Source organism: Rhagoletis pomonella, unplaced genomic scaffold, assembly GCF_013731165.1.
Source record: "Rhagoletis pomonella isolate Grant_MI unplaced genomic scaffold, Rhpom_1.0 Rhpom_scaffold_03144, whole genome shotgun sequence".
NCBI classification, from domain to species: Eukaryota; Metazoa; Arthropoda; class Insecta; order Diptera; family Tephritidae; genus Rhagoletis; species Rhagoletis pomonella.
The window spans coordinates 10,950-23,836 of NW_023461697.1; the positions used below are offsets into that span (position 1 = coordinate 10,950).

Here is a 12,887-nt window from a genome sequence, read left to right on the forward strand (position 1 = left end):
AAGCGTTTACCTGGGCCGCGTGTTGTTATATACATCCATGTTTGCGTGTGTGAGTGAGTAAGCGTGAGCGCGCATCTCTTCTATTCTTTTTTCTTACGTTTCGTATTTACGCATTCCTCCCTACTTTGGTTTTCGAATTTGTGTATTTCATTGGTCCGCAACAGTGATGCCAGATTGTGGTAATTTCCCTATTTGAGGGATATTTTGCAACAAAAATTATTAAAAGAAAAAGGGACATTTCTAATAAAGAGGGACTTTCATTTAACACAATTAGCGATGGATGATTGATCGAAATTCAAGAATATTCGATTCTCTTACGAAATTAATCATTCTGAGTATGTGATGTGCAGTAAAATTATGTATAAGTATTAAATAAGGGCATAATTGAACATTTTCTCACGTTAACCAATTCAAGCGCTGAGTACGAAAGAATATTTCGACTGCTGAGTGGAAGATCGACCTATCTCGGCAGCCAGTTCAAAAACGCCCTATCTCAAAAAAGTTTTCAAGAACGCCCTATTTCAGAATTTTATTGAAAATTACACTATTACACTATCTCAGAATTTGGTTGAAGAACGCCCTATTTCAGAATTCGTTTCAAAAATAGGGCGCTCTTCAACCAAATTCTGAAATAGGACGTTTTTGAAAATTTTTTTGAGATAGGGCGTTTTCGAACTGGCTGCCGAGATAGGTCGATCTGCCACTCAGCAGTCGATTTTTAGTTGTAACAATGATAGTTTTAAGAATTTCCAGTAAGTATTCAACAACAAAAAACACAAATGTATGTATGCATATACATTCATACTTATCGGTACCTCAATATAGAAAGTTTCTTTAAAATCTGGGGTTTTTATAAGCACTGAAACTAATTTATGAATGTAGTTGATGTAATTAAATTCTTTCATGCCTTTAGTGGGTAATCTACCGACCTTTGAATTAATATTATATGAAAGAATATTATATGTGTATCGATGTTTACTATATATGTATATGTTTTGAATTCCGTGGAACTTTTGTGGGATAAATTTTTAAGATACATGTAATTGAGGGATTTTCCCAATATTCGTGGGCAATTTAACAGTGAATGTCTGGCATCACTGGACTGCAACAGTCTGAACGGTTGGTAGTAAAGTGGTGAGAGATTGGACAGCAGCGTTGCCGTTTTGTGGGTAATTCTCCAAATCGGGAGAAATTATAATTTTTGTGGGTAATGTTTGGGGAACGATATGAAAAAATCATAATCGCTTACACAATGCAAATCATTTACTACTGAAATATGTAGTATGTTTTGAATTCGTTGCGAATTTTGTGGCATAAATTTTTAAGAAGTGGCTAATTGAGGGATTTTTTCCGATTTTCGTTGGATTTTTAACAGAATATCTGGCATCACTGAGCTGAAGTAGACTTGTGTATACTAAATGCAAATATGCGAACAGGCTCAGTTTTTCTTTGTGCTTCTGGTACTCGGGTGTGAATTTCGCTTCGGACTTCAAAAAAACTACAAACTATTAGTGAAAATAATTACAATAAACTTTTTTTAAGTGAATAAAGAATATTGATAGAAAGAAATTGGCTTGGTAGGTAAAAATACATATAAATATTTTCTATACGATTTAGAATTTGTGACTTTCTCTATTATGTGTATACGTATGCCTAAATAGCTTCCGAGGCATAAGATTCGAAAAATATGCCAACACATATGAATGTTACTCTGATATTTGTTCTGTATGGCTTTTTTGATAAATTGCAGCATAAATTATGTACCTACTCTAAAATCGGATACGTACTCACAAATTTTTTTTACCTTCATAAACCTTCGACATAACTTGTCTCGCCTCCGTCGATATATATATATATGTATATAAACATGTATGCGGCTGAGTGTATGTTGAAACTAGCCCTTTCCTTTTTAACGATGTAAATTGGCAATTCCTCCATTGCACCGTTTTTGTAACTTCTTGCATTACCACCTTCTGATGCGTTTTTTTTTGTATTGTAGCTAAAATTAAATGTCAACTTAGAACTGCCGATTATAAAAAGTGAAGCGATATAAGCAAAATTACATGAAATAAGTATACATTGTAATGACATCCCCGGCGTTTATATGGTGTATACACCGCGAATAAAAGGCAAAAAGGAATCGATGTGTAGTATAAGCATGTAGTGCATATGTATGTGTGTACATAACAACCACCGTCAGTGATCCACCAGAGCAATAGCAATGCTTGGACCTAATAGTGTGCACATGTGTAGAGAAATATTAAAGAGTCGAAATTAAGTACAAATTGTGTATGTACAACATATGTATGTTATTCTTATAAATAATCTACATACATACATATGCATGTATACATACGTACATAAATTAATTAATTTTGGAAGAGGTCGAAATTTTATTTCAATCTAGGTCCACATTACATCTAATTTTTAAAGACGTGGGAGAGATGTCCGTTGATGGCGGGCTCAATAAGAAAACCGGTCGAATTTCGTACATACATATGTATGTACATAGTAGGTGCATTTGAACGCATTATTTACTGGCACCCAACAAAAAAGTCATTGACAGCTTTTTGATGGCATGGCTTGGAAAAAGAGAGAAAGAGATAGCAAGAAAATGTTAAAAAAAAACGAAAAAATTAAATGAGAAAAGGAATGAAATAAAGAAAAGAGGGAAAACAAGTGTTGCCACTTATTGTTGCAATTTATTCTCCCGCGTTTATTTTAACCCGTGTATGGGGATGCTCGATACGCTTTGATGTAGTGCTGGAAAAACATCGATGTTCTTGGGGAGCAACATCGATATATCGATGCATCGACCTTTTTAAATGGCGAATTTTTTTAAATGAATTCATTAACGCAGATATACAAACCATCTTAATCTGAGATTGTTTTATAATTACAGATTAACGAGGGTCGAATTTTGTATGGCTAATCTCTTTTTCTATTTATAGATTAGGGAGTTAAGCTCGAAAATGAGGATAATCTACTTATATTAAAATCAATCAATTTTATTCGGAATTAAACATTCTAAGAGACTAATTTCTTTGGAAATTTTGGCAAAAAATGTTGTAGAAGTGGAAAAAACAAAAAAAATGGTCTGAATTTCAGATTTATGTATGTATTCCAAAAATGTTCGATATATTTACAATGAACATAAACTTCTTATATAAAAACTTAACACTGGTTAAAAAATAATAACCCAGCTAAAAATTAATTATTTAGTGCCGGTAGTCATGCGAAAAAGATTTCATGAATTACTCGGTCAGCTCTGCGACCTGACAAGGTCACTAAAAAAGTTCGTGCATTTTTTTATTTTTATTTTGTAACACCGTGATGTTTTAATTTTATTTTTTTGCTTTATTTTGCAGATGATATTTCACCAGAAACATGTAAGCCTAAAGGACGTGTAATACTTTGGACACATAACTGGGAAAATAAGTAGGTTCAATTACTTGCCTGATACAATCGTAAAACTGGAGTTTTAAACACGTGAAATAAAATATATAGAATTGAAGAAGTGAAAATCTAAAATTTAAATTCGAACAGAAAGACATTAGATATAAGATGTTCTCGTTCCACAAACCACGAGTGTATCGCTCGGCTGAAGGATGTTGTATTTGCCGTGCTAAGTCGAGCAGTTCACGTTTCACCGATTCGCGCAAATATGAACAAGATTCCATGAAATGCTTCGATCTGAAGTATCCCCGACACGGAGAGATTTGCAATGCGTGCGTGTTGTTGGTGAAACGTTTCAAACGTCTGCCCATAGGCAGTACTCGGCATTGGGGACATGTAAGTTGAAATTGTACACATATCGCACACTTGCCGCAAGAGTATCATATTCCAAAAAAAAAACAAAAAAAATCAAAAACTCGCGAAAACCAGCTGTAAAATTTTGAACATATTTTGTTCTAGCAAGCTACTGGTAATCGGTACAGCTATGAAACACACATAAAACATAGAAGAACAGGTAGTGGTAACTCAATTATGGCCCTATTATATATGGCAGTTGATAGGCGATGGGAAACCATGTAGTAAAATTTGCATTACGTATGGCAACTGGCTACTGACTGCCGGCTATTGAATCTAGTACCGCAATTTTCTGTTTCCCGATTATGACGATTTTGTATTTTATTGTTAAACACATTGGGGCAAAGTTGTCAATTACTTCGAAACGTACATGTCAAAAAAGTAAATTCAGATGTTGTCTGCACATTTCTGTATAATGAGATTAATCGCTATGAATAACACATAGTACGAGACTGGTAGCCAGCAGCTAGGCACCAGTCACCATACATATACATAATAGGGCCATTATTTATTATTTTTTTTTGTGTATGACACTCTTATAGCAAATGTGTGATATGTATACATGTACGTTAATACTTTCCAGATACTAAGTCGTTATGTTGCATTATCTTTTTGAAACTTAGAGCTTTGTTTTTCAATACATTTTTTTTCATTGATTATTTCCCCCAATTAACATAAAAAAATTTTGTGTTTAAAATGGCAGGTTGTTGACGCACGAGCCGGACCAGGCACAAAGTCCATATCAAAACATAAGAAGAGCCGTGACGATGCTGAAAATACATCAAATAATACAATAAGTAACAATACAAACTCCCGGCGTACACATAGCTCAAAATCGCTTATACCCGAAAAATTTTCAAAAATCTTTAAAAAGAGTAAGAAAAATAAATTGAATGTGGTGGTGCCCAATACTGATAAGAAAACTGGCACACGTCGAACCTCCATAACCAGTTTAAAAACATGGGGTGACCAAAATTCGTTGTCCCACACACCCGATTCAGTAGATAGTGACTACGAAGATATCGGTGAAGGTGGGGAGGCTTGCGAAGTCAGCCAAATAGGCAATAGCTCAACTGTGCAATTTCAAACACAAACTCGCGCGTCTTCGTATCGTGCCTGCCGGAAGAGGACCAGCAGCGGCAATACCTCTATTAATATAATTTCTTTTCGGAGAAGTCTTAAAATCGGTAGTAAACGGCGAAAATGCATGCCACCCATGCGGAATCGGTCCACAATGAAGATTTTCAACGATAAAATGCAATTCTTCGATGAATCAGAATGGCAGGAGCGCAAGTCATGTTGCGGTATGGTGTATGTGTGCCCAGAATTAACTGGAACAATATTAATCGATATGGAGAACTTCAAAGCTTGTCCAGAGCACCAACGTCCGCGAGGTGTAGATGTTGCGGGTAGCAAAACAGCTAAGGAGCAGCAACCGGTGGCTCCGCAAAAGACAATCATCGCAACTTTGCCCGCAGTGGTACAAATATCAGCGCCATCAGTTGCTAGCGTTTGCCTTCCACCACTACCCACTGCAGTGCCTGTTTTGAATCCGAATCCTACTCCAGTATTGAAGAAGCATCACCTTTTCTTCAAAAGGCAGTCTGAATGCTTTCCTCAAGTAGATCTCCCTGTGAATAATAACATAGTAATTTCTTCGAATAAGACTGAGTCCCTGGCAGCAATAACAACTACTCCGGTTATAATCAAAAGCAGTACCAACATCACCAACCATAAAACTACAATACCAACCATACCACATACATCTGCAATAAATAATGCAAATAACCCATCTACTTCCGTTTCCACACCGCTAGCATTAGCTGTTAATACTACGAATATGCCTGCCATATCGAGCATTTCCCCGTCTAGTTCCACGCCTATGAGCGGGCAAATGCCGCGACATTCTACCGCCAAAGTAACAACAATATCCCCGCCTTTGCCCGCGGCAACAAATATGGCTAGCGGAAATAGGCTATTGCATAAAATCAAGTCAGGAAAAATATTCAAGCAATCTCTGGACAAAATAGGTGTTATGACAGGCACTGGAGCAGTTTCTCCTTCGGCTGTTGAGCGAATCAAAGCGGGCGATTTGCAGGAGTTAAAACCTGTAATCCGCAATGTGCCAAAATCGTATGTTATTACGAAACCGACGAGTGGTGCTGGTCAACAGTGCACACAATATTACCCTCCGGTTGGCGCGTCACCAACATCGACATGCTCTAATTCTTCGGTCATTTCGTCAACATTGTCATCAGCAGCGCCAAAGTTTAGCGACAACTCGTCAGATTCGGGTTTCGATGAAAATCTGCAGGATCGAAAATCTGCCAGTCCTTTGGTAAGTTGAACTTTGTTTTTCATCCATGTTCCAGAAACACATCTTGGTTAATGTCGATTTTAACATACCCACATTTCGATTCAATCTTTAAATGAATCAAATTGTATTTTGTTCTCGTACTTCGCGGGAACCCTTTAAGCATAATTGTGCTGCTATATAAGATATTGACTGTTCCGGTTTCAGATTGAGGAACATATACGGAGTGGAAGAAGGGGGCAAACGCGTTACAAATAGTTTGAACGCCGGTCGAGGATTCCCCCAAATAATGCACCAGAGGAAGGAATTCCAGGGTTTTTCTTTTTGCTATTTATAAACTGCCAAAACCGTTTACTATTTAGGCCCTTATTATGAGTTGCGTTCGATTTTCGATCTTCGCTGGTTATCGTGAAACCAAACGCAAAATCATAGTTTTCTAAAACTTCCCTACATCATCGAAAGCAAAAATCTGTTTGACAGAAAATTCGATACAACTCATAAGTTGCGTCCCAGCAGCAGTACGAATAGCTGGAAATTACAGGATTTTGCAGGAAGCTGTTCCCGCACGACACCTTACACAAGGTTTATTAAAGGCGAAAACAGCTGTTCCTGTAAATCCTGCAAAACCTGCTATTCGTACTGCTGCTGGGACGCAACTATAATAACGGCCAATACTAAGTATGGGTGTGTTCGAGCTACGTAATAGTTGCGATCCCGTACGAGTCCGGACTAGTCAGAATCAGTTAGATTTTACTGGAAATCGATCCCGTACTCGGTTCTCTGACAATTGAGAGGACAAAAAAGAGAGTAAAAAAGATCCTCTCTCTGTCAGAAGTTACCAGCTTTAGTCCGCAGATTTTTTGCTGGCAAGTTTTGGTAAATGTGTCAAACGATCAGCTGTAGCGTGTTTGGCAACCAAATTGTAAACAAAAGAAAAGTGCACTCTGCTAATGCATGTTGAAAAGTATTTATGGGTCGATTACGGATGGAAACCGAACTTCAGTTGCAACTGATAGCTGGCAACTGGGCGGCTGTCCAGAAGTACTCACTTAGACGCAGGGTCCTTTGTGATACCGCATGACGGTTTTTTAATTATCCCTGTCCCCTGTAAACCACTTGGTGCTTAGCAAGATTGTGCAAAGGCTTCTGACGTCCACCTCTTAGAGGTCATCGTGATCGTCAAAGAAATAGCTCCCGAGAGCTTTTGCTCTTCGTTTTAACAGAGCGGGGCAATGACAGAGAAGATGTGGGATGGTTTCCTCTTCGTCTACATCCATACAGCTTCTGCAGTAGTCGTTCCAGCGTGCGCCCAGCCTAGCTGCGTGCAATCCGATCAGACAATATCCGGTGAGAACTCCAGTCACTATGCGAATATCTTGCCTCCTTAGACTAAGTAGAGACTTTGTGCGTGTTGAGTGCGGAGTGTTTTGTCGGTTCCATTCGCCACTTCTACGAATTTTTCACTTAGTAGATATTTGCGGGTCTGAAGAGGGATTCCGAGAGTATCCCTTATGTCTGTATCAGGCAATGTCGTTCCATGACGCGCGAGTTCGTTTCCCTGAATGTCGCAATGGCCTACCCAGACAACGTGCGTACTGAATGTCCCAGCCATCTCGTTGAGAGATCGGCGGCATTGAGCAACTACTTTTGAAGTCAGAGATTTTACTGCCGCCTGGCTGTCAGTGAAGATGTAGATATCATGACTCGGAATCGTATCACACTGGCCCAGTGATGCGGCCTTTGAAATAGCCATCAGTTCCGCCTGAAAAACACTGCAGTAATCAGGGAGGCGGAAGCTGAATGATATGCCTAACTGTTCCGAATAGACCCCACATCTACTCTTTTTTTTGAGCTTCGATCCGTCCGCGTTGACATGGATGGATCCGCTTTTCCTGACTGTGTGATGCGTCCCTTTATTGGTCGCGGTGAGCCTAATGGCGGTACTACATGCCATCTTTTTTGCATATAGATCCGTCGGGAGAAATGCTAGCAGCGTGTTGAGCGCTTTTGTGGCTGTTGTTTTCATGGCTCTTGTTATCTGTTTAGTATACCTTGAATAAGATTAGTCAGGGTTGCTAAATGTTTACCCGTAGCCGTAATGGCAATATCAACGGCGTGGGCTACCACTCTGCCACCGTTTCTTTCTATTTCTTTCAGCAAACTATCAACGGCAATGTTCCAAAGTAGTGGTAAGAGTACACCCCCCTGGGGAGTTCCCCTTGCCGCGTACTTTTCTGACGGAGGCGTCTCCTAGTTCTGAGTTTATGACCCGATCTCGGAGGAGATTGTTGACAAACGCTATCAGCGTGTTGCACAGACCAAGTTCCTGGAGCGGTGAAATGACTGCGTCCGGACTGATATTATTGAAAGTACGTTCAATGTCCAAGAAGACAGATAGAGCATATTCTTTTTAGTGCAAAGATCTACGCCCTTTCCTTTGTTATACATATACATGTTGGGAAGTAGAGAGATTTGGACCAACTATTTCCCTAATTTGGGGGTCCAATATACGCTCTAGTGACTTCAGAAGGACGAGAGGCTAATTGGGTCTGAACTCATTGGGTTTGGGTGCGAGGATTTACCCGCTTTGGGGATAAATACAAATTTTACCTGCGTCCATCTCTGTGGTTTTTTAGGCGAGGCTGATGGCCGCTCTATAAATAGCCTTTAGTTTTGGAATAACTATATCCATTGTTTTCTGAAGGAATAGGTAGGGGGGACGCGTAGGATACCATCGAGACCGGGTGACTTAAAGGGCGAGAAGCTGCAAATGGCTTCCTTAATGTTCCCATCAGAAATAGTAATAGGAGGGATTTCCCCGTCTGGAGCAGTGATCTGTGAATTGTTCGATCCTCCGGTGTGTGTCGGAACAATCAAGAAAGTGAGTCTGCATTAGCAGCTCAAGCGTTTCGGAGCTGCTACTCATCCATTCATCATTCCCTTTGAGTAGGTCGCTAGGCGCGCTTGGGTTTTTTGAGAGCATCTTGCGTAATCGGTTTGCCTTCGAGTTGCTTTCTATCGTTTGACAAAAAAGTTTCCCAGGAGAAGCGTTTTGCAGCCCTGACAGCATATTTAAATCTGCGTTGGCAGTCCTTGTATTCATTCCACACATTTGACGCTTGATTAAATTTCATCCTGCTTTCTTTCCGTAGGTTCATTATTTCATGCGACCACCATGGTGGTCGTTGCTTTCTCACTTTTGTTTTGGGACACATTCATGTCAGCATCGCTGAATTGTGTCATAATATTTTCCTTTACTAATAAGCAAGACCTTGGTTTACCTTTATCTCTTGTGTAGATCAGCTGATCATCCTTACTGCTAAAGCCGCAAATGCGATCTTTTGTTGACGGCAGAGTCGCCCACTTTTTCGCTTAGAGCGTTGCATAAAACATTTCGAAGTAATTGGCAACTTCGCTCCAAACATAAAATTGTCATAAGTGGGAAGATCCGTTTTTTTTATTTTTTTTTTTTTGTAAATGAAGACCAATCGCGCCGATTTGCCAAAATAGGGAAAAAGTGTAAATAGAGTAGAATCCTGGAACATGCCTGATATGTATTTATTAAAAGTTATCATTGTATTTTAATAATATCGTTGGTTTAGCAGGAGGATACTGAAAAAAAAACTAGCAGCTCGTGCACCGATGGGCAATGTGCATACTATGTTCCTTGCAAGCGGAGTTCAAATACATGGACAACATCAGAATTTAATGCTGACCGGCAACGAGGTTGCAGCAAAGTTATTGCAAAATCGCAAACAGCAAATGTCAATGATGGCAACTTCCAATTCCAGTATCATGCACCACTACCAACAACACTCATCAAATAATGTACGAAAATCCTTTCTGCAAACTATGACATAAATTTATTTATAAAGTTTTTTATTTATTGTAGGCAGCAGCGCGTCTTGGTACGTCGACGACATCTTTAAAAATTTCGCAAGTTAGCCCCTCATCTATATCGACCATATCGGTCGGCAGTACAGTTAGTAGCAATTTGGGATCTCACATCAAGACGACAACGACAACAACACTTCCGTCTCGTACAATCTATAATAGCAATACAATACAACATGAGAATGGTGTGACAACGATTGTGCCCGCTTCTTCTTTAGCTGCTTCGTCACAAACCGCTGCTATGAATGCGCTTGCGCCAAGCACGGTTACTATAACACCAGCACCGACCCATCACTTGGGTGGAGTTGGTGCGGTGACAAGTGCGACAGTGAGTTTGACTAAAAAAATTGCAACATCGAGTGTGGGAGTTAATTTAATTGCTACAGGTAGCAATAATCCAAATAATATGCTGCACACGGTCCCGAATAGTGCCGCACATCATCTAATCAGTCATAACAATGCTCTGCTGCAGCAGCATCATCAACAGCAAATGCAACAACATCACAATACAACAACCAATATGAATCAGAAGATTATTCTCTTGAAAACAACTGGCCATACGAAATATAATAATTTAGGTAGTGTCGGCGGCAACAACAATGGAAATATTATTAAACCAAGCGGCGCAGCAACTATAAACGCGTCGACTGCTAATGCCGGTATATGTAAAAATTGACCAATAAGTTCTCGACAGAGAATGAAGCAGCAACGGATAACTTAAGCGATTTTTTAGCAGGGTTTCTTCGCATATGCACTGAATTGAATGGCTATTCAGTTGCACTTCTAAGCAGATATGTTAACGACTGATGATTGATAACCTAAACCTATCAATTTTCTGTGGAAATCGAAGTAAAGTCAATCCGGCAGTAAAGTAATTTTGAGTGCTGGCAACTGATTCCTTTCTTGAGATCAGTTTGTTTGGATTAACGTAACGTAACGTTCATTTGAACATTTTACCAACGGCGAGCGCGCGAATGTGTCATTAAACCTTTATTTTTTTTATTTTACTTGTACTGAGCAATTTAAAGTTGAAAATACGCGTATGTATTTTTTTTTTGAGAAGATGCCTAATAAGCACCGACATTTTATTGGGTGCTCAAATTTTGGAAGTAAACGAATAGACAACCGCATGTGCAATCATAATCAGCTCTGAGAGGGTTAATGTATGTACGTATATTTTGCCAGTTTGAACCATCTTAAATTTTACTGAATGATTTTTCAACTACGTACATGTTTAAGTATGTAACTATAAATACATACATACGAAAAAACATATTTTCATTATATGTAGAAGTAAACGCACATTACATATAAAAGTTTATAGATGGAATACTAAGTTTAAGGCGATAATGTAGGTATAGAGAAATTGAAATGCCTTTCGGCCTTGTTTGTTGTATTTTGTATATTTTTACTATACTATTAATATAAATACATACTTAATGAACAAGAAAATCTATGGTATATAGTGGAAAAGAAAATTCTATGAGTGTAAGATATTTTATAGCAGTTTTTTAAGTAATTACTTTAGTTTTAGTTTTAATAAAAGGCCGTTCTCTGTACATATATGTAAGTAGTTTTATTTAAAAAATATGTAATTCTAACTCTTAGAATGTAATTTTAGTATCGAATAAAAAGTGTAGAAGTAACACCAAATGTTCTTACCATAAAAAGTTTTATTGTACTGTTCTAAACGGAAAACTCTTTATACATACCTACATACATACATATATTAACTTTTGTAATATTGAAAGTATTTATTGAATAAGCAATCGTCTAAATATTTAAAAAACATAAACAACATACTTACATAAACATATATATGCTTGAGGAAATAAAAAATGCGAACAGTGTATTTCATAAATTATCGATAATCTTGTTCTTGATAGTTGAAGATTAGTTAACAAAAAAAATAGTAGTACATAATTGAAAATTATAAAACACAATTGCATGCTGGCTCAAGTGGTGAAAGAAATCAAAGTCTAAGCGTCGAAGTGTTATCACCCAAAAAAAAAAAAACATCAAAAACATTAAGAATAGTGTTACCTTATCGTAACTAAGCAGGATCGTAACAGCCTATATACATATTGAAAACATAATTATAAAGCTGGAAAGTAAGCAATGAGTCTCCAAATAAAATAAAGATGAACGAAACAAAAGTAATTGTAGATAATTTATATATTTCTTATAGACGCAGATGTCCACTTATTTCGAAAAAGTATAACTTTCGATTATCATTTAAGAACGAGTTTCATTGCAAATGAAGCCTGAAGAATGTCGAAAGCACTTTATTTGTTTTTTTTTCGTTAACATCACTTTTTTGTCGGTATTACTCATAGTCGTCGAGATGGCGTCGACTGTTTATCGATCATTTTGCGACATTTTACGATTGTTTTCGCTTGATTTGATAGACATACATGTCATAACATGAAACCAGTGAGAATCAAATAAAAATGTAAATAACTGTTTCAATTTAAGTTACATAAATACCTATTCGCACAAGCGAATGTCCACTTAACAATGAAAATGTTATGTGGATACCAGTAAAAGTCGTTTTCCAATACCATACAAATTAGCAGCGAACTTTGTGATTTAGGTATTGGAATTTAATCAGAAACCCTTTCAGTTAACTCTCCAGTTTTGTTCGGAACGCTTACTGTCGCAGAAAGCTTTATTGTGAATTTTTAATTTTCATGCTGTGGTATCGCCGTATCCTTCGTATTAACATTTCCGTGAGTGCGATCACTCGCCCCTATTGTGAGTGTCGACTAGTAGGAGATAAACGACATTCAAAGTGGGTGTATAACATAATCCAGACAATCAAAATCCAGAAATTCAAAATGCGGACAATCAAAATACAGACAAATCAAAA

General features: G+C 37.9%; 1 protein-coding gene across 1 annotated transcript in view; it reads left to right on the top strand.

The window, feature by feature from the left end:
- LOC118753987 (uncharacterized protein PB18E9.04c-like) overlaps positions 1-10,863 on the top strand; it is a 17,844-nt gene extending 6,981 nt beyond the window's left edge. The window contains 5 exon segments of the mRNA XM_036488858.1: positions 3,369-3,792; positions 4,514-6,148; positions 9,727-9,741; positions 9,743-9,952; positions 10,017-10,863. Of these exon segments, the coding sequence (XP_036344751.1) occupies positions 3,565-3,792; positions 4,514-6,148; positions 9,727-9,741; positions 9,743-9,952; positions 10,017-10,694 (2,766 nt within the window). The 5' untranslated portion in view covers positions 3,369-3,564 and the 3' untranslated portion in view covers positions 10,695-10,863.
- The last annotated feature ends 2,024 nt before the right edge of the window (positions 10,864-12,887 follow it).